The sequence below is a fragment of the Salvelinus sp. IW2-2015 genome, linkage group LG23, assembly GCF_002910315.2.
Source record: "Salvelinus sp. IW2-2015 linkage group LG23, ASM291031v2, whole genome shotgun sequence".
Taxonomy (NCBI): domain Eukaryota; kingdom Metazoa; phylum Chordata; class Actinopteri; order Salmoniformes; family Salmonidae; genus Salvelinus; species Salvelinus sp. IW2-2015.
Genome location: NC_036863.1, coordinates 20877701 through 20899305, shown reverse-complemented (window position 1 = coordinate 20899305; position 21605 = coordinate 20877701). Strand labels below are relative to the sequence as shown.

General features: G+C 43.5%; 2 protein-coding genes across 7 annotated transcripts in view; one reads left to right on the top strand and one right to left on the bottom strand.

Moving 5' to 3' along the window:
• Positions 1-10232, top strand: part of LOC111950310 (rho GTPase-activating protein 7-like) — a 60304-nt gene extending 50072 nt beyond the window's left edge. For both annotated transcript variants that reach the window (XM_023967778.2, XM_023967779.2), the window contains exons 7-14: positions 684-843; positions 3316-3514; positions 3713-3926; positions 5487-5601; positions 6112-6333; positions 6637-6854; positions 7219-7392; positions 9220-10232. In XM_023967778.2, coding sequence (XP_023823546.1) covers positions 684-843; positions 3316-3514; positions 3713-3926; positions 5487-5601; positions 6112-6333; positions 6637-6854; positions 7219-7392; positions 9220-9328 — 1411 coding nt within the window. In that variant the 3' untranslated portion in view covers positions 9329-10232. The remainder of the gene's footprint in view (positions 1-683; positions 844-3315; positions 3515-3712; positions 3927-5486; positions 5602-6111; positions 6334-6636; positions 6855-7218; positions 7393-9219) is intronic.
• Positions 10233-11312: 1080 nt separating this feature from the next.
• Positions 11313-21605, bottom strand: part of LOC111950311 (arginine--tRNA ligase, cytoplasmic-like) — a 33433-nt gene continuing 23140 nt past the window's right edge. For all 5 annotated transcript variants that reach the window (XM_023967782.2, XM_023967783.2, XM_070434428.1 and 2 more), the window contains 3 exons: positions 20503-20675; positions 16904-17151; positions 11313-13298 (listed from right to left, as the gene is read on the bottom strand). In XM_023967782.2, coding sequence (XP_023823550.1) covers positions 13189-13298; positions 16904-17151; positions 20503-20675 — 531 coding nt within the window. In that variant the 3' untranslated portion in view covers positions 11313-13188. The remainder of the gene's footprint in view (positions 13299-16903; positions 17152-20502; positions 20676-21605) is intronic.

The following is a 21605-nucleotide window of genomic DNA, read 5'->3' as shown; positions in this document are numbered from 1 at the left end:
CATTTGATTGGCTCTGAAGCTAGCTATCTCAAGGTGCCTGAACTTTGAGAGGGAGGATTTAAATTGTCTTCATGTTATCTTCTTGGCTACACTGGCCGTTACCATGGCACTCACTTGCTGGCTTATGAAAACACTCGCTGGGCTTTAAAAGAAATATCCCGTCAGAGTCGTACACAAAGCCCTCTGCTAAGTGCATGTGTGAGTCTTGGTCAGATCCCTATGTAGGCTCCCACTGGACACAGATGTGAGATCAACGTCTATTTTTGATTTACATTTGGTTGAGTTGTCAACTAAGGCGAATTCAACAAATCAAAATCTACAAAACATTGGATTTAGGTTAAAAGTTGTATGAAAAAGATTCCCTTACATTGATGACTTTTTGCTAATACAATCAGTTTGCCACATTGATTCACCATCATTACGTATCATTTTGTTTCTGAGATGACATGGAAACAACGTTGATTCAACCAGTTTTTGTGTAGTGGGTTCTTACATATTGTACAAAAATACAATGCAGTGTTGTTTGAAGTAGAACATATCCAGAAGGAATAAAATACAATGCAACAACTTAGTCATACTTCTGTAAAGTTGCCCTTTCTTCATATAACTTCTATTTCAAAAACCTTTTTACCTTCAAAAGCAACACTAGAAGTCCATCTTGAATTGTTTGTGTCTCCCCTCAGGACATTCCCCAAGCCTCCGAGGAAGACCAAAGCCCCAGAGCTGAAGGGCAGGAGGGTGTTTGGTGTACCCCTCCTCCACGGTGTGCAGCAGACAGGGGAACCACTACCCCCCAGCATCCTCAAGGCCATCATTTTTCTGAGGACAGAGTGTCTCGATCAGGTACTGGACTCTAACCTCCTGTACCACCAATATACAGTTGAAGTCGGGAGTTTACAGAATAATAGTAGCGAGAATAATAGTCGAGAGAATGATTTATTTCAGCTTTTATTTCTTTCATCACATTCCCAGTGGGTCAGAAGTTTACATACACTCAATTAGTATTTGGTAGCATTGCCTTTAAATTGTTTCACTTGGGTCAAACATTTCAGGTAGCCTTCCACAAGCTTCCCACAATAAGTTGGGTGAATTTTGGCCCATTCCTCCTGACAGAGCTGATGTAACTGAGTCAGGTTTGTAGGCCTCCTTGCTCGCACAAGCTTTTTCAGTTCTGCCCACAAATGTTCTATAGGATTGGGGTCAGGGCTTTGTGATGGCCACTCCAATACCTTGACTTTGTTGTCCTTAAGCCATTTTGCCACAACTTTGGAGGTATGCTTGGGGTCATTGTCCATTTGGAAGACCCATTTGCGACCAATCTTTAACTTCCTGACTGATGTCTTCAGATGTTGCTTCAATATATCCACATAATTTTCCTGCCTCATGATGCCATCTATTTTGTGAAGTGCACCWGTCCCTCCTGCAGCAAAGCACCCCCACAACATGATGCTGCCACCCCCGTGCTTCATGGTTGGGATGGTGTTCTTCGGCTTGCAAGCCTCCCCCTTTTTCCTCCAAAGATAACGACAGTCATTATGGCCAAACAGTTCTATTTTTCTTTCATCAGACCAGAGAACATTTCTCCAAAAAGTACGATCTTTGTCCCAATGTGCAGTTGCAAACCGTAGTCTGGCTTTTTTAATGGCGTTTTTGGAGCAGTGGCTTCTTCCTTGCTGAGCGGCCTTTCAGGTTATGTCGATATAGGACTCGTTTTACTGTGGATATAGATACTTTTGTAGCCGTTTCCTCCAGCATCTTCACAAGGTCCATTGCTGTTGTTCTGGGATTGATTTGCACTTTTCGCACCAAAGTACGTTCATCTCCAGGAGACAGAACGCATCTCCTTCCTGAGCGGAATGACGGCTGCGTGGTCCCATGGTGTTTATACTTACGTACTATTGTTTGTACAGATGAATGTGGTACCTTCAGGCGTATGGAAATTGCTCCCAGGGATGAACCAGACTTGTGGAGGTCTACAATTTTTCTTCTGAGGTCCTGGATGATTTCTTTTGATTTCCCCTTGATGTCAAGCAAAGAGGCACTGAGTTTGAAGGTAGGCCTTGAAATACATCCACAGGTACACCTCCAATTGACTCAAATGACGTCAATTCGCCTATCAGAAGCTTCTAAAGCCATGACATAATTTTCTGGAATTTTCCAAGCTGTTTAAAGGCAGAGTCAACTTAGTGTATGTAAACTTCTGGCCCACTGGAATTGTGATATAGTGAAGTATAAGTGAAATAATCTGTCTGTAAACAATTGTTGGAAAAATTACGTGTCATGCACAAAGTAGATGTCCTAACCGCCTTGCCAAAACTATAGTTTGTTAATAAGAAATTTGTGGAGTGGTTGAAAAACGAGTTTTAATGACTCCAACCTAAGTGTATGTAAACTTCCGACTTCAACTGTATACATTACTGCTCATGCATTATTAAAGCCAGAGTCCTTAATTGAAACAAACAATAACATAGCCGTTTTGGATAAAAGCTGAGGGAAATGTAACCACTCTCAAATTCATCCATTATATCAACATTATAGTTTTAACAATGTTGTGTGTTTACATTTATATTGTTTACAAACATTGGTGTAAAACAAGCTTATATTTTGGGTTCTGATGGAGTACGACAGTTGAACTTAGCTCATGAGACATTGATAAGTTATATTCTTCAAGAATCAATATATCATTAATTTGTAAATATATGTAGCAGCTAAGGATTCCAGCTTTATAGGGACAGTTCACCCAATATCAAAGTTGGTTAGATGTTTTCATACCTCGAAAATGGTCTAAAGTCAAGTTTACAGTCCCGATTCCATGTCATCTACAGTGGGCTCTCTACATAATGTCATGGAATATGGACCACAGTTTACAAGGCACTTAGATTCATGGGGTGAACTGTCCTTTTAAGATTGCGAAGGACACCCAGGTCTGGGCCATCAGCTATTCCTCTCCAACCTATTAACATCAGTGTCATGCACTGATACTATGGCGTACACAACACCTGGGTTGAATTACACCCCCCTGACACCTTGACCTACTGTAAATTGGAGTCATGGTTAAACACAGTGGAGGGTCCTATACTGAGAACAGAGACAGATGAGCATGAGGAATGGGAGGTCCGCTTTCATTTATCTTCCATGTTGAGGGTGGGTTATGAGGTGCTTTAGAGGGATCTCCTACTTACAAAGATGAATGGAAGTTATCCTAGTTCGACAGGCCTTAGGATAGCCTCCTACATGAGTCTGACCTGCCATCCCGGCTTTAAAACCCCCATTCCACACCACACGCACACACTCCTAACCCTCTCGTTCTCTCAGGTGGGTCTGTTTCGAAAGTCGGGGGTGAAGTCTCGTATCCAGTACCTGCGCGACATGGTGGAGGCGGACCCAGAGGCCGTGTCCTACGAGGGCCAATCAGCTTTTGACGTGGCTGATATGGTGAAGCAGTACTTCAGAGACCTACCAGAACCTGTGTTCTCCAGCAAGCTCTGCAAGTCCTTTCTGCATATCTACCAATGTAAGAGGATAGAACTTACAACACTGCTTGGGCCAGTACAGTAAAGACTGGATTGGCTAAACATGCAAGAAAGGTTAAAATGCTGGCTAAGTAGGCAGATTGAAACCAGTTTTGGACATTTTTATAGTATAAGCACAATGAGAGAATCACAAAGCAATTCTATCCACATACTTACATGTCTTGCTCCCACCTCCACAGACTTCCCCAAAGAGCAGCAGTTCTGTGCGGCCCAAGCAGCCATCTTCCTCCTGCCTGATGAGAATCGTGAGGCCCTGCAGACACTCCTCCTCTTCCTCCGAGATGTGGTGGGCTGCGTGGACGAAAACCAGATGACCCCCACCAACATCGCTGTGTGTCTGGCCCCCTCCCTCTTCCATCTCAACACCCTGAAGAGAGAGGACAACACAGCAAGGTACGGTGCTCTGTCTCCTGAGGAGGAGGATGACGTCAAGTTGCCCCTAGACTCTAGGGTCTTACTCTAGATGCTGATCTATGCAGTTTGAGAATTTTAACCATAGTGGTTGAGCTTAAGATTGGGGGAGGGTGCTGGTCAATGTAGCCAAGTACAGTCCACTGCCTCCTGGACAAAGTTAACCCCTAGATGCTGATATAAGATCACTTTTGGGGTTTTCAACCATAATGGTTGAGGTTAGGATTGGGGTGTAAGATGATCCTGGATCTGTGCGTAAGAGCAACTTCTAGACGAGCAGAGGTCTGGGGGTCTGGGTCCCACATTCCTAGTTAGAACTCCCTCTTACTTTGTTGCATAAGATTACTCCGGTGCACATTGCTTTGCATTCATCGCTACAACTGCAGGTTTTAATTTGTCTGTTTGAAATGTTGTGTTTGTTTTTCCTTCTTCTTACGCAGCATCAGATTCATGTTAAAGTGTGGAGTTTGGTTCTTTGAGTTCCCAGAGATTACATCAACTGTAGTAATGTAGCCAAAACCCTATTTCCCTGTGCGGTAATGAATAGCTGTCGGATGGGTTTAGTTTAAAGGCAGAGAGAGAGAGACTTATGTAACCCTGCATGAATCGCCCATCTGGACATCATTTCTCTTAGATAGAGGAGATATTATATATTTAATACTGTTCAGCTGGTTACTGCAAGAGAAAGATAAAAAGGAGAGAGAGGGGTGGAGGGAAAGAGAGGGGAGAGAGAGAGAAAGAGACGGTCCAGGTGAGAAACAGGGAGACACATTTGCACATGATTCATTTTTCAAAACACATCTGTCTATGAACTTAGCTTTTGAGTCTGGCGCTCAGCTCACAAGACTAGTTATCTGTAGTTGTTGGCAAAGATAGACACACAAACACACACACAGCTCAGCTGCACACACTCTGCTGTTACCCGGTATTCTGACAGCATGTCTAGAAGTTCCAACTTCACGTCGAAAAGTCACGTGGTGGACCCAGTGATGTCATATCGCACAGGCCTGATTGTGTCTGATGTAGCCGATCAGAGACAATAGACCACCCCCCTCCTCCTCCTCCTCCTCTTCCTTGTGCCAGGCCAGCAGTCCAGGGGAGCCAGCGGGCTCAGCCATTACCCCACAGGCTGTAAGAGCAGAGCACTGATGGAAATCAGAACACAACACACACTCTGTATCTCCCATCACTGGAAACAGAGTTCTGCCTTGATACACGTCACACTCTCACACTGGAAACAATGACCAGAACAAATCAACTCCACTCCAATGGACTGTTGTGTTGTGGCACATTGTGCTTCTAGGATACAGTGGCGTTAGTAAATCTTTTGCTGTTTTGCTTTGCTACATATTTTAATTAGTTTGGAAGTCGATGCTGACGTTGCTTTTTATATTGAATAGCAGTCCCTTTTCTCAGTTTCTGCTTGTAAGGGTCACAAATAAACTGCATAGTATGAGTCTATGGAAGCCTAGCGTAGCAATAGAAACTACTCCATACATTTTCAACTCTGATGTAATGACATTTCCTGTTTCTCTGACCTAGGTCAAGACAAAGGAAGTACAGCCTGGGTAGGCCTGACCAAAGGGACCTTAGTGAGAACCTGGCTGCCACTCAAGGCCTGGCCCACATGGTGACGGAGTCCCTGTGCCTCTTCAAGGTACACACTATAGTAAAGTTAGGGTACAGCCTGTTCTAGCCACACTAATCCACATCACATGTATGCACAGCGTGTAGGTGTTACTGCCAAGACCCAGCAGAGCACACACCATTCTCTCATGAGTGTACTCTCTCTGTGCAGTAGTACGTAAAGTACGTTACAAAAAGCAGACAGGCACTTTTCCTATTGTTCATAACCATAACCCATCTGCAGGGGCAATTAAATGAGGCACTTCATCTATGTTATTCAGTTCAGTCAGTTCATTTTATTGACTTGATTATACCGAATAAGAATATCAGAAAATGAGAACATGAATGCCAACAGGCTATTAATCACCATAGCCTCGCTTAATGCAATAGTATATCAAATGGTCAAGAAGTCATATGTAGTTTCTTGTGACAGACGTTAACACGCAATATTTGGTTCTGGTTGTCGAGATGAAGTCATATGTAGCCCTATTTGTGAAAACGTCAAGCTAACTCTTCCTCTCTCTTTCTCTGATCCTTCCAGCTTCCAGAGTTCTGGCCGGGCCAGAGTGTGAGCAACCCCAGTGAGGAGACTGTCTGGATGGATGGGGGTCGGAGTTCGCCCTCTCAGGGTGGGGAGGAGGAGCAGGATGAGAGGGCCAGACTGGTCCAGACCACCCAGCACCTGTTGAGAGAGGCCAGGGAGAAGAGTAGAGGCTGGGAGTCCTGCTCTGGACCAGACAATGTGGACCTGGTTTTTAAGAAGGTGTGTGGTGGAATCTGATGGAATGAATGAATTAATTCATGAATAAAATAAAATGAATGAATACAGTGACCAATAAACGTTTTTGACAGCAAGCCACTACCAAAACAACACCTATAAAGAACAGCCCAGACTAATGAAAGGTTAATTATGTATGAGTCAACATAAAAACATTCTCCAGTGAGTCAGACACATTAAGCACACAGAGCTTGAGCTGAGATGTGTGTCGAGTAAGAGGGGTTATCAAAGGTCAAAATCATGTTCTCACACTGGGTCTCACCCCCCCCCCCCCCCATCCCATACCAGGTCGATGATGGCTGGCCCCTGCGGTTGTGGAAGGGCTCTGTTGAGGTAGATGCTCCCCAGAAAGAGGCCCTCCAGCGGGTCCTGAGGGAGCATGGGCACTGGGAGAAGACCCTCAAACAGTCTGCAGTAGTCCAGACCCTGACCAAGGACACCGAGGTCTACCGCTACCTCCTGCAAGGCCTGGGATCCCGGCCGCCACAGGAGCACCTGCTGCTGAGGTAATGAGGTGTTACCAGGGCGACGCTGCATTGGTCTTTAGGCAGGCTGCTGACTCTGCTGCTTAAGAGTATAAGGGACAGAGGAGTCAGGGACAAACAGAGTTTAGCTTGGACTTGAACACTCTGGCTAAAGTTGTTTTGACATGGTGCCTGTTGTTGTTGTACTAGTGCTACATTTTGGCATTACAGTGAATGAAAAATGAAAAAGCTAGTTTAGTTTAGTTACATTAAAGTGTTGGGGTCAAAGAATTGTTGACTGTTTACTCAAACACCCAGTCAAATGGTAGCTGAATATCTGAGGGTCTATTTCTCACTCCGCTTGAGTCTGAAGTCTGTTTTAATCTCCTATCATTTCCCTATGCAGGACCTGGCAGTCAGACCTGTCGGCTGGCCCTGCTTATGTGTCGGCTGTGTCTACAGAGCACCGTGAGGCACCCATGGAGGGGGTGAGAGCCCAGGTCCTCTCTTGTCTCTACCTGGTAGAACCCCTGGGGGCCAAGAGGTCCCGACTTACACACCTCTGTCGTACAGATACAAGGTAGGAAAGACTGAGGAAGGGAGGGAGGGAGGAAGGGAGGGTAAGAGGGGAGGAGGAAGTGAGAGGGAGGATGTGAGAGAATATGAAAGATTTTAGAAAATGCAGAGCCTTTAAAAAGATATCCAGAGACTAGCTTATTCTTTACCTTCAGTAATGAGGTATTCTCTGCAGTATCTCAAGTGCAATCACAGCTTTTCAAAAGAGACACTCAAATAGAGAAAATAAAGAAATGAACAGAAAGAAGGGACCCCTCGTGTACACTTGATTTAGCTCTCTTCAAAGTTCTCTCTTCTTACATGATCAATTTATTCCCTGCGTGTTTCTGCTGGGTTATTCTGTAGACCCCCGCTGTTTCCATTTGTTTCAGCTGATTTAATGAACCAAGCCAGGCAATGGAAAACAGGTCTCTAGAAGCACACAGAGACAGAGAGAGAGAGAGATTAAATGAAAAGATAGAGAATGACAGAGGGAAGTCAAAAGAGAGACTGTGAAAGAAAATGAGGGGAAAGTAGAGGGAGTGTGTGTCTTATACTGAAATATATTGTACTGCTCCAATAGACCAGCATCAGTGGAAGTAGTTGACTACTCACTTAGCCACACTTTCATCACACTAGGAGTTTCAGTAAGGCAGCATAGTGAGATTTGAACGAGACGGTTTGCCAACAAGACAGATTCACACGATTATCTCTGCAGGTTTTTTTCACTTCATTACATCAGAACTGAGCAACAATGGAGAACATCTCTGCCTTGTTCTACTCTCTTTAAATACTCATAGAAAAGAGCTTGGCAGGCCTAAAATGTATTGGCCTTATTTGTGGTGCCAGTGGCATTAGACCATTTTTTTAATTGTCACATACACCCGATAAGTGCAGTGAAATGTTTTCCTATTATCGATAATAAATGAACTGGTCTTCAGTCTGCTAAGCTTAATAGCGAAGGCCAATGAAACTGATCCAATCAGAGGATATAGAGGAAATTGAAAGGGTCTGTCAGTGTGTCTCATGCACGCTTTTGTAGAATAAACGTGGGTCGATGGAAACCTGCCGACTGACTGATATTTTTTTATTTTATTTTACCGTTATTTTACCAGGTAAGTTGACTGAGAACACGTTCTCATTTGCAGCAACGACCTGGGGAATAGTTACAGGGGAGAGGAGGGGGATGAATGAGCCAATTGTAAACTGGGGATTATTAGGTGACCATGATGGTTGAGGGCCAGATTGGGAATTTAGCCAGGACACCGGGGTTAACACCCCTACTCTTACGATAAGTGCCATGGGATCTTTAATTTTTACATTTAAGTCATTTAGCTGACGCTCTTATCCAGAGCGACTTACAAATTGGAAAGTTCATACATATTCATCCTGGTCCCCCCGTGGGGAATGAACCCACAACCCTGGCGTTGCAAGTGCCATGCTCTACCAACTGAGCCACACGGCCTTTAATGACCTCAGAGAGTCAGGACACCCGTTTAACGTCCCATCCGAAAGACGGCACCCTACACAGAGCAGTGTCCCCAATCACTGCCCTGGGGCATTGGGATCTTTGTTTAGACCAGAGGAAAGAGTGCCTCCTACTGGCCCTCCAACACCACTTCCAGCAGCACCTGGTCTCCCATCCAGGGACTGACCAGGACCAACCCTGCTTAGCTTCAGAAGCAAGCCAGCAGTGGTATGCAGGGTGGTATGCTGCTGGCAATGGTTAGGTCTGGCAGGCAACTGCAGTGTAGTCTGCCTGAAATGCGGCCCTTGTGTTTCTCTGACTGTCTCATCTGAACCCTGGTGATGCTTCCTGTGTACTAACTTCCTTTTCCTGTGTGGTTTCCAGGGGCCGGTCCMAGGAGTGGCACAACAGAGTGAGTGGACACCTACTGGCTTCCAACCTGCTGGCTATCAGGGACTCCTTCAGACCTGACCATAGACAGACCAAGATCTGAGTCATAGTCCCGAGGCAGAGCCCAGGCCTTGTCGAGCCGAAAGAGGAGAGAGGAGAACAACACAAACAGATAGACAGAGACAGAAGCCTCCAGGCATACAGCTGTAGCAGAGGAAATGAAAGAGGGAGTAGAAGGCAAGAGAGGAGGGGGAGCTGAGAAGTTGTCTTAAACCCGAGACCTGATGTGAATTCCAGAAGCGGACTCACAGCAGGGGTCGTCTGATGAAGTGTTCAGGCGGAGGCGGCAGAGCTTTGCGTTATCAAGAGTGACTCGGGAGCCTGTCACCGTAATGAAATGTCTCATCCCATTTAAGTGACTGTTTCAGGCCTAATGCATGGCAGGGGGGCCTCCGGCAGAGAGTTGGAACAGGGCCTTGTGTGACAGTTCAGTAGAAAATATACCTTTTTGGCGATAAAACCCTCGGTTGGTCACACTTTCAAGCAGGGCAAAGTCAAGGATTTAGGAAAGCCTTGTCTTGCAGTTGAGAACTGAGGAGATTCTCTTGTACATGTGCCATTGTGACAGATATCCAGCGAGGCAGGTTGCGGTACTCATAACTGTACTCTGTAAATTATTTTACTGTCAAAAAAATATCATTACTTAATTTTACTTGTATGTGTGTATTTGACTTGACACTTCAGTGTTGCTCTGGTTTTAAAGTGTGTCTAATGTTGTAAACTTACAAATGTATGACACAGTATGTTTATACATGTACATATTCATAAATGTGTGCTTTATCTTATTAAATGGCTTATATTTCTTAAAATTAAACAAAATATGTATTTAGCAATAGTAAGAGATTTATTTAAATATTGTTTTTTAAGATGAAAAAAACTGCAGCGTACCTTTTTTGTAATAAGTGTGCTGAATTGAAATGATACATCAATAATGACAACTGATTAAAATGTTGATTTCTCTATAGCCTTCTCGCTTTTGTGTGTGTCGTGTTGATGGCCTGCTTGAATCCCAGCCAGTCACACTGATTGTTCCCTCTGAAGACCCTGAAATAGCGAACATCCAGAGGAAGATGTGTCACACTGCTTCCATCAGAGAAGATTTACAGGTCTGGGCTTATGATGTACATTTCCAAAGACAAACATTCTCTCCCTGTTACAATACACTTAGGAAATTATGTATGCTGTCAAACTGCCCACTCGTGTCATATTTGCATAATTTTCATTTGCATATCGTATCGAGTCATCTCCAAGATGACAATTCAATCCCCTTTAAAACACTTAGTACTGAGGCATTCCCCTAAGATCAGGAATATGCTGAATAACTGCATGAGACTGGGAAGTAAAAATACCTCACATGGTTAGGCAATCAGGCTGGATATAAAAGATGACGGTTGGAATTCCTATAACATTCTTTAATAACAGCAACGTATAGCATATAACAGCGCTAGTGACTGTGGCGAAGATTTCAGATTGGGTTCGGGTAAATCCATTCCATAAGGTTGCGCAATCAGTAAGTGTCTTGACAACTTGATGACTCTAACTCAAAAGGTCAAAAGAGGTCATGATGGAATCAGGCCAGAAATATTACAACAGATCCTTGACGCATAACCTCTCACCACCTAACACTTGGTAACCTAGTAGTATAGCACGAAAGACCGGGATGTTACTACAGTCCATGGAAATTGAAGTAGACACTTGAGGAAAAACACATTAATTTTGTGCAGTGAAGTCACCTGGCTGGCTGACCCAGAGGGGCAGAATAAGATGAAACCATAGACTACTGCTGAGGGATCTATATTCCTATTGTTAATGCACGTGCTATTGAAGCTTGGTGCCAAAACAACGTGGCAAACCATTTTCCTCCTGAAGCCTCTGTCAAAACTCCTTTAGCATATTGTCCTTCAACCGGGGACCTGCACACCAAAGTACCCATTTTGTGGAAGACATACATTTTTAATAAAGGCACTGGGAATCACTGAGGAGCGGCTATAAAGTCATGCAGTGAAATGATAAAAGATGAATACAAATAAAGTGTATGGATATTTAATACGTTCTGGTGATGGATCATACACAGAGACTTCCTCTTGGCAGTTTATGAGCTCAACTCGAGTTGGAACAATATTATATTGCTCACCTCGCGGCATCCTTTACAGCATAAGTTCATCTACAACAGTGCATAACTTTCCCATGGGCATACACAGCCTTACAATTAAAGTCTTGAGGGCTGCCTCAGAGTGTGAGATCTATAATTTATCATCTATAAAGAGTTGGTTCTCTAATTTAGTGCGCCTGCTAACACAGAACACTTAGTTGAAAGAGACGACAGAGAAAACAGTTGGTTTTGGGGTTATTCAGGCTAGTCCAACTTCATTTGAGAGGCTAATGAGAATAGTTGAAGGCCACAAGTCTAATAAGTATGCAACCACATGCTGTGTCAAACTCAATGAAACCCTGGCATGGGGCAAAAGTCCTCACACAGTAATGAGTGAAGTGGAAAGCCATGGACACCTTATGCTCCAATGGATCTGAAAGTACCAACTATGTAAAGCCAGTTAAGGCACAAGCTGTGCGAAGTCTTAGATGCACCTTGTTAATCGAACCTGCACAGAAAATATGGTATTTTAGCCAACAATGTAGCTCCAACCATAACAGCATGGGCTATTTGGCATCGAAAGACAAACCAATTAAGTCTTCTTGCTATTTCTCCTTCCCCTTGTTATCATGTGAAATTTAGAACTTCAGTCTGGTGTAATCGATACCTGTGGGTTTACGGCTACCTGTGAAATGAGTAAATAATATGCAATGGTCCACTTAGCTGGGCTAATCAATTCCATTAATCACACAGCTGATTATCAGGATGGGACAAGGCATTCACATCACTGGTGTTCATTTAACCTTGGCATGTATGGAAATAACCAGGGTGAGGAGCTACTACCACTGTCACCGGGGAGAACAAAGGTTGTCCCCAAGTCTCTCTGTTGCCAGATAAACACTATAGGGAAAACTGAGCCTAGCCAAGCTGTACTGGGCTGGCCTGGTTATGGATACACCATTGTTGTTGGAACCATGCTGAAAAGGACAATTTGAAAATAAAATAGAGCCAGCACAGTATGGTTTGGGTCAGCCATGTAGTGTGAATCAGGCATTTAAATCTCCACTGTATGAAAATTATGGAGTCTAACAAAAATATATAGCATTGAGTATTGACATGAAAGTGGATTGAAAAGTATGAAAAATATAATTCAAACACCATTGATTCGCAATCYTTTTCAGGACAAGCAAGAGTCTTCACTTGGCTCTCTGTCCTCAAGTGACCAATAACACAGGTGCCTGGGTTTCAAATATATAGACTTGGATGACAGATGGGATAGCTGGACAAAGACGACAGAAAACCTTCTCACTGTCGACTTCAAAAGGCAAACGTCCCAAAAATGATACTCAAAGTCAAAATAATGTGCTCTATTTAAGCGACACGCTTCAAGAACGAATGGATATGTTTAGCTACTTAAGCATCTTTTTTTGGACATGCCCCTTCGCGATCTACAGTGTGCTGGATGTTTCTCTTGTATTTCATCTGAAATAGTGTTTATTGATTTACTACAATAAACCAAGATAAAATGTAACACAGCCATCTTGGACCCCATGTACAATGATTGAGCTGTAGCCCAGGTCAGTATTGCTGTTTTGGCAGCCTCTCCAGCCATTCCTCAATCTCTTGGTAGGTATTCTGACATTTATATGGAGAAAGATGAGCATGTTGCCAGTGCATTTTTTAAAAACGTTTTACAAGCAGTTTATTTTATTTAGTATACAGTGAAATCCCAGGTGACATTAATGGGTTGAAGAGTCCCCACCCCTTGTAGTCTGAGGAGTTGGGAGGAGGGCATGGTGATGTCACTGAAGTCACATCCTGGAAACCGGGTTGATGCCCAGGATGTCGAAGCCTTTAGCCATGATGGCGGCAGTGGCGTCGCACAGGAGCATCCTCCACATGTTCACTTTCACCACCTCACCTGTTGAGTGAGAGAGATGGGTAAACACATAGATCTTAGGTCATTTCATCCAATCAAATTCCACTAAAATCACATAACATTGCTTAATAACAGAACAGTCACTAAATAGATGTGATGCAATATTCACAACTCAACGATCCATGGGGCATATTGCTACACGATGAGAAGATCCAATAGAAATTAAAGCTGCAAGCAGTGTTGATGGAGTTCAGCTGTGTGCCCATTGTGCCAGGACAAATTGAACACATTGCCCTGGGATGACCTACTTCTTTACTGTTTACCACACTTACCAAATCAGAACTCAAAATCAAACTGATCATGCAATAGAATACGCTTTTGATGTATTTTGGACCAGTTTCAATGTTGACTTCTTTAAACGTCTTCTTCTCCAGAACCGCTGGACTGATCGGCAACATATTTGGAATATAGCATCTATGGATGCACATCTTCAAAAACACACTATTTTCCAAGATACCAACTGAAATAATATGGCCGCTATGAGACAATGAGCTTGCATGAATGGTTTTTCCTGTACAACAATTCCACAATGTGGCCAAACTGAACCATACTTTACAGGTTAGCTAGACTCATAACCTTGAGCATGAATTTCCGAATTTCATCACTGTCAAACAGATCAAGAGATATCAAAATGTGCCCATTATAGTGCCACCGTGTGGTCAATATAAAAGGTGCTTGTTTGTTGTTGTTTTTTTACCCCTATTTCGTGATATCCAATTGGTGTTTACAGTGTTGTCCCATTGCTGCAACTCCCGTACGGACTCGGGAGAGGTGAAGGTCGAGAGCCATGCATCCTCCAAAACAAAACCCTGCCATGCCGCACTGCTTCTTGACACACTGCTCGCTTAACCCGGAAGCCAGCCGCACCAATTTGTGGGACAAAGACATCCCGGCAGGCCAAACCCTCCACTGACCCGGACAACGCTGGGCCAATTGTGCCTCATGGGTTTCCATGAGGAACAATAGACCACTGCGCCACTCGCGAGGCCCCAGTTATGCTGAATCTTGACAGTGTTTCCCACATGTACCAAGTTTAATTACACTACAAATATCCATGACTGATTTATAGGCATTTATGTGCGAAACCACGCACATTTGAATGTTTATTGGTCAGTAGAGGCCATGTTATTTGACATACTAGCCTGGAAAAAAGTACTTTGAGACACCTTGGTCCATAGATGCCAGATATCAAGTTTCGTGCAGATCGGTCATTTGTGCTAGAGTAGCAGCGTTTTAAGCATTTTTCACAAAATTCCAAATGGCAGAAAATCCATCATGACGGACTTTATGGGTCCTTAAGGTAAATGTGTTCCTTGTGAGCAGAAAGATCTACACACTACATTTCAGGAATCTAGTTCAAATGGGGTGAAGGGCGTGAGCTTTCAAAGTTGGCATTTTCAATCACTTCTTATAGCGCCACCATTGGCATGGCAATGCATGAGAGGGTGTAGCCCATGGGCTTTTACCATCACGCCAAGTTGGGCCGTCCTAGGCCTTACCATATCATGGGAATTTGCATGTTATTTTCCTTGGGGGAAGAACCCGGTATAATAATAATGAAAGCCAACAAATAGAATATGGTTTCATCAGCATTGCTGCTAAATCCCTAATTAAGATGGTAATGAGGGGGAGGGCAAATTACACAGACGGGACATTAAGGACATGGACGTCATTGTAATTGACAAACAATACCATTTCCACATTAATTTACACTAACAAACAAGGCAACAGTAAACATGTCGTCCCCCACGAATGATGCAGCACCCCCCCCTTGGGCCAAATGAGATATCGGGTGCGAATAACAAATGTCAGTTAAAGTAATATATACTGAGACAATCCTTTTCTGTACGGACCTAGTTTTTGGGCACGGGGGCATTGTCATTTGAAACAGGAAAGGGCTTTCCCCAAACTGTTGCCACAAAGTTGGAAGCACAGCATCATCCAGAATGTCATTTTATGCTGTAGCGTGATGATTTCCCTTCACTGGGAGTAAGGGAAATCAAAACACAACTCATTGGCTGAGTTAAGAAAAAAAGAAATTCCACAAATTCAATTTTAACAAGGCACACCTGTTAATTGAAATGCCTTCCAGGTGACTACCTCATGAAGCTGGTTGAGAGAATGCCAAGCGTGTGCAAAGCTGTCATCAAGGCAAAGGGTGGCTACCTTGAAGAATTTCAAATATATTTTGATTTGTAAAAAAAAAAAAAAGTTACTACATGACTCCATGTGTTATTTCATAGTTGTCTTCACTATTATTCTAGTACAAATAAAGAAAAACCCTGGAATGAGTAGGTGTGTACAAACTTTTGACTGGTACACATATATATATATATAGTTTACATATTGACATAGTAAAATAAGTATACAAATGTATATGGAATTGTCATGCTGAAACCCTCAAAATAAACACCAATGGTATTCACTAAGTTGTATGTTTATATTTAGGATCAGGTTTAAAGCTATGTCATTCTATATTAAAATCATTTTATTTGATTATTTTACATGTGATAATAACAGACACCTGTGGTAATCTGAAGTGCCCCAAAAGGCCACTAAATCCTTGAAAGATACATCATTTCTGGAAGATTACTGGTCAACTTTGAAAGTTTCCAATAATATACCCTTCCTTTGCAACCCTAGTCATGAGTGCATTCAGGTGCGTGTTTCCGCTGTGAATTTTCTTCAGAATTGACAAACATAGGCTCATTTTGTTCAGAACAACCCAAGGTATGACACCATGTCATCTTGTAACTGTACATCAAACATAGTGATCATGAACACTGACACTGTATATGACATGAGTTTTATGATATGGAGATGTGAAGTGCACATTTGGAGTCCTCTTAATGTACAGCATTTCCCCTCACTCAGACAAACAATATGCTAAAGTTGCCCAATTAGCGGGAGGATGGGGGCGGCAACTTGTTGCATGCAGTGCTCAAATCTGCCATTTTCAACCGGGATATGGGTACGAGGTAAAGGGTAAAATACTACTGTAAATAGTAATTACAGCGGCTGTCTGGGATCATTTAGAACAGTTATGGGAAATCATAGATCAATTCGGAATTGTATAGTTCTATAATACACTTTAAGCACTTAATGTGATGCTTTGGCTAATGTGGCCTAGAATTCACACAGTTTGGTGGCGAGGAGGGCTAGCCTGGGCGCTAACTTGAGAGCAGCATGTTAAACTAATACACTTTTATCTACTAAACCCTGGGTAATAGGACTTAGCATTAGCGATGTGGCCCACAGTAGGGTAAATGCTAACAGATGCTAGTGGATCGGTTAACAACGATGCTTGCTCTCTGACGCCACCCCTCTGACTGGTGTTTGTGATTGTCCCTCTCGGTGGGCTATTTAGGATTATATGAGAATAGCAGAAGTCTGGGGCAGTGCATGAAAGCAATTACCAACTGGCAAAGCCAAGAAATATCTCAGATTTAGAACCAGCAAAGATATAGAACCAGCATTTAGTATGGATCATTGGATGGATGGATGAATAGATGAATTGAGACAGACAAATAGACTGATAGAAAGATGGACAACTTTCATTCTCTACCACCCCAGGGTCTCTTCCCTACCGGTCTGGCGGTCCTTCTCGATGCAGTAGCAGCTGTCGTAGAATTCTGTGAAGGTGGTGGCCAGCTCGTACAGGTAGTCACACAGCGTGTGGAGCAGGAGGTCATCCAGGATCTTCTGCAGGATCTCAGGGAAGCGCATGAGACACTTGCCCAGCTTCCACTCCTTGTCGTGCTGCAGGAGCACATCCGTGGTCTCTGCTGCTTTACGGAGCGCCACCTCGTCGATGTTAGCCAGCCGGGCTATGGACCTTCAGATATAGATACAGGAGGGGAAGGGATATTAAGTTGAGTAGGATATTAATGTCAGACAACGTTTTTTTCCCTCTTCATTTTATAAGGTGTGCATACTGTATATTGTGATAGCCTGCCTATGCAGTTATCATATAAATACATGATAATAACAACACTTGTTAGGTGGAACCACAATGGACAAGATAATAGGTGATGCTGCTGGTCCAGACAGCTCAGTTGGTTGGAGCATCAATGGCTATCAAAAGAGACTATATCTGTGTAATCAAATGATCCCAGAACAATGCCTTTGTGCTATCTAACTAGCCATCTACAACCACAGATTTACAAGATGAGCAGCATCCTGGGGTTTCAAACAATGCTCAATCAAGCAAAATAATAAATACATAAATTAAAAAAATCACTAGGGGTGTAACAACAGTACACGTACCGAACCTTTCGGTCCAGGAACCTCAGTTCGGTCCTCTCTGTGAACCTGAATGAATACATAAAAAATATACACTAGGCCTATAGGCTTAAGCCTACGGTGTGTTGTATGCCATCGCCTTGAGTAAATCAAATCAACTTCTATTTCTCACATGCTTCATGTGGACTAAGTGAAATGCTTACTTACCGATCTGAAAAAACATTGTATGCTATTCTGATAAAAACAACTACAGCCCATGCGCACGTTGTAATAAAAATGTATATCTTAACTGGCACATTTCAAACTATCCTTTTGTGAGGCGCAGCGGGGAACTATACTGAACAAAAATATAAATGCAACAATTTCATAGATTTTACTGAGTTACAGTTAATATGAGGAAATCAGTTAATTGAAATAAGTGTATTTAGGCCCTAAACTATGATTTTCAGATGACTGGGAATACAGATATGATTATTGGTCACAGATAACTTTTTTTTTAAACAAAAAAAAACAATGGGCCTCAGTATCTCGTCACGGTATTTTTGTGAATTCAAATTGCCATCGATAAAATGCAATTGAGTTTGTTGTCGGTAGCTTATGTCTGCCCATACCATAACCCCACCGTCACCATGGAGCACGCTGTTCACAATGTTGACATCCGCAAACCGCTCGCCCATACGACGCAATACACGTGGTCTGCGGTTGTGAGGGCAATTGGACGTCCTGCCAAATTCTCTAAAACGACGTTGGAGGCGACTTATGGTAGAGAAATGATCATTCAATTCTCTGGCAACAGCTCTGGTGTACATTCCTGCAGTCAGCATGCCAATTGCATGCTCCCTCAAAACGTCAAACATCTGTGGCACTGTTATGAGACAAAATTGCACATTTTAGAGTGGCCTTTTATGGTCACCAGCATAAGGTGCACCTGTGTAATGATCATGCTGTTTAATTAGCTTATTGATATGCCACACCTGTCAGGTGGATGGATTATCTTGTCAAAGGAGAAATGCACACTATGTTAGAGAAATAAGCTTTTTGTGCAGATGGAAACTGTCTGGAATATTTTATGTCAGCTCATGAAATATGGGACCAACACTTTACATGCTGCGTTCATATTTTTGTTCTGTGTAGTTCTGTAAAATGGGGAGTGGTGGGGTGGATAAACCAGGATTGGGGGATCTTCCATCCTCGTTTAGATCTCCAGTTCAGGAACATTTTGGCTTCCCAGTAGATTACAACGGTGATTGACAGAGTTGTGGACAAAACGTTAACAGTATTTCGCCACTGCTCAACGAGAATAGCATATGCAGCTGCCAACACCTCAATCATGTTGGCATATTTACGCCAGTATTCCTACCACCGGAGCAAGATGGAAACGCAAAGACAACAACTTAGTCTCTGCTCTGAATTCAAGCAGCCCTTCGCAGCTGATTCTGAGAGAGAAAAAAGGATGATGCTGCATGTCTGTAGCTTGTTGTTGTCGGTCAATCGCAAATCATCAGAGCAGCACTACAGTCATAGAACTGCCATGTGTGGCAAATCAAATCAAAGTTTTTTGTCACGTGCACCGACTACAACAGGTGTAGACCTGACAGTGAAATGCTTACTTACAGGCTCTAACCAACAGTGCAAGAGAGGTATTAGGTGAACAAAAGGTAAGAAATAAAAACAGTAAAAAGACAGTAAAAAAAGAGGCTACATACAGACACCGGTTAGTCAAGCTGATTGAGGTAGTATGTACATGTATATCTGGTTAAAGTGACTATGCATATATGATAAACAGAGAGCAGCAGTAGCGTAAAAGAGGGGTTGGCGGATGATGGGTGGCGGGACACAATGCAGATAGCCCGGTTAGCCAATGTGCAGGTGCACTGGTTGGTTAGGCCAATTGAATTAGTATGTACATGAATGTATAGTTAAAGTGACTATGCATATATGATAAACAGAGACTAGCAGCAGCGCAAGAGGGGTTGGGGGGGGCACACAATGCAAATAGTCCGGGTAGCCATTTGATTAAACTAGGAGGTAAAATAATCAACTGAAGATGGAATTAAAATGATGTAATTAAAGGTTAAATATGACATGCTACAAAGACCAAGAGCCAACAGGTAGGCTGCCAGTTAATAATCTGAATGGAGGTGGTGTTGTTGTTATTTGTAACTGTAGGGCAGGGAGAAACCGCATGTACCCTCAAATAGCCTAGCTAGTTTAGTTAACTAGCTTCTCTAGGTTTGCTGCAGTCGTAATCATAATGGATGATAAATAATCTCGCTATGACAAGCTAGAAATTAGTCTACTAGTGCGAATCGGCTTGGTTGGTTGCCGTCTCTCCAGCCCTCCTTGCCCGTGTCACTCGCTCACAGTACACACACCGCAAGGCCCCTCTGCCTGCTAGAGCGGCACCGCTCCCTCCCTCGCGCTTTATCAGCTCTGGTTAATAAAGTAACTTACAAATTGACTTTTCTACTGCTTCCCTTACTGGGATCAGATCAGACCGGGTCTGAATCGAACCAGGTCAATACGAAACGGGTCTTGTTGTGCTCGGGTCCTTTCAGAACGGGTCTATATTTTTTTTAACTTAATTAACTACAGTAACTGTTGGCATTTAATTTTCCCACTGTACCGAAACCGAACCGTGACTCCAAAACCACAATACGTACCGAACCATGAGTTCGGTGAACAAGTACTCCCCTAGTGTGTATGTGTATAACCCCAGTCCCCCCCAAGTGTGGGTCTGCCGCCACCTGTGAGTGCTTTATTGACTCAGTGTGTTTCCATCGACCATCCTGGGCGAAACGCCTCTTTCCCCTCCTTCTCTGTGTGCAGATCAATGGAGACAGACTGGGCGCAATGCCACTGAGCCCATAGTACATTCAGGGGAGGGGAGAGAGAACAAAGGGAGGGGCTGGTTGTCGCTCCCAACGGCCCAGCGAAGGATCACCTGATGCGGGTGAAGGCGTAGAGCAGGTAGGCGGCCGTGTTGCCCCGGTCATCCAGCATCTTGTCGAAGGAGAACACGTAGTCGTTGATGCGGTTGTGGGACAGGTCGGCGTACTTGATRCAGCCGAACGCCACCGAGTGCTGGGCCTTGGTCAGCTCCTCTGTGCTCAGCACCTGAGTTAGACATGATCAGAGTTCCAGGCAATCAGGCATGTGTTCAATCCACTGGGCATCTGACACAGATCACAACTTGTTTCTGTGTGTCACAATGCATCTGGGACAGGTTGAAGTACTGTACTGCTATGAGTCTGACCTGTCATTCATGCCTTAAACCCCACATTCCCCACTGGACACAGTCTAATTCTTCCAACATCCACGTCGAGTCCAATACCCTCTTAGGAATGGACAGGCTCACACCTAGAGAGAGTGGGGATGTGTGTGGATTGTGTTCTTTAGTAAGTGTGTGTATAGGGTTTATGTGCATTAGTGTGTTTTGAGCAGTGCGGGCAGGTGTATTTAAATTAGGTTGGGACGAGAAGGTGGCCTGCCCCGTGGTGCCACTGATGCCAACTACATAGGGCATGGGCGGGGGTAYGCTTACTGCACTAACAAAACAAAGATCTCAGAATAGATCTGAATTGGCTCCATCCGCCAGCATTTGCTAAATTGATTACGCCCCAGGGAGCAGGATGATTATACGCCTACTTACTTTTCTGCATAATTTAATGCAGCATGTGTAACTTTCGATATCCTTGACAATTATAGGCTTAGCGAAACCCTGATTCAGAAGACCTCCTCTTGCGTCATAGACTGAAAGAAAAGAAGAGGCGGCTGCAGTTGGCACGTAGGCAGACAGCTATGCCAGGTGGAAGCAGCATGCGTTTCTGCCTTTGGAACATAAAGACTAGATAGAGACATCGTTCAGGCTGTAGAGATAACTATTCAGGCTGTAGTAATGATGTGTTTACACTCTACTCACAATGTGTGTGTGTCCTGCAGGATTTATTTTGATTATTAAGGCCTTGAAGAAGAGTTGACTAGTAGAATCAGGAGGGTACTAGGATGAAACAAATGGCTACACAGTATTGATGGAAACGCAGGCAG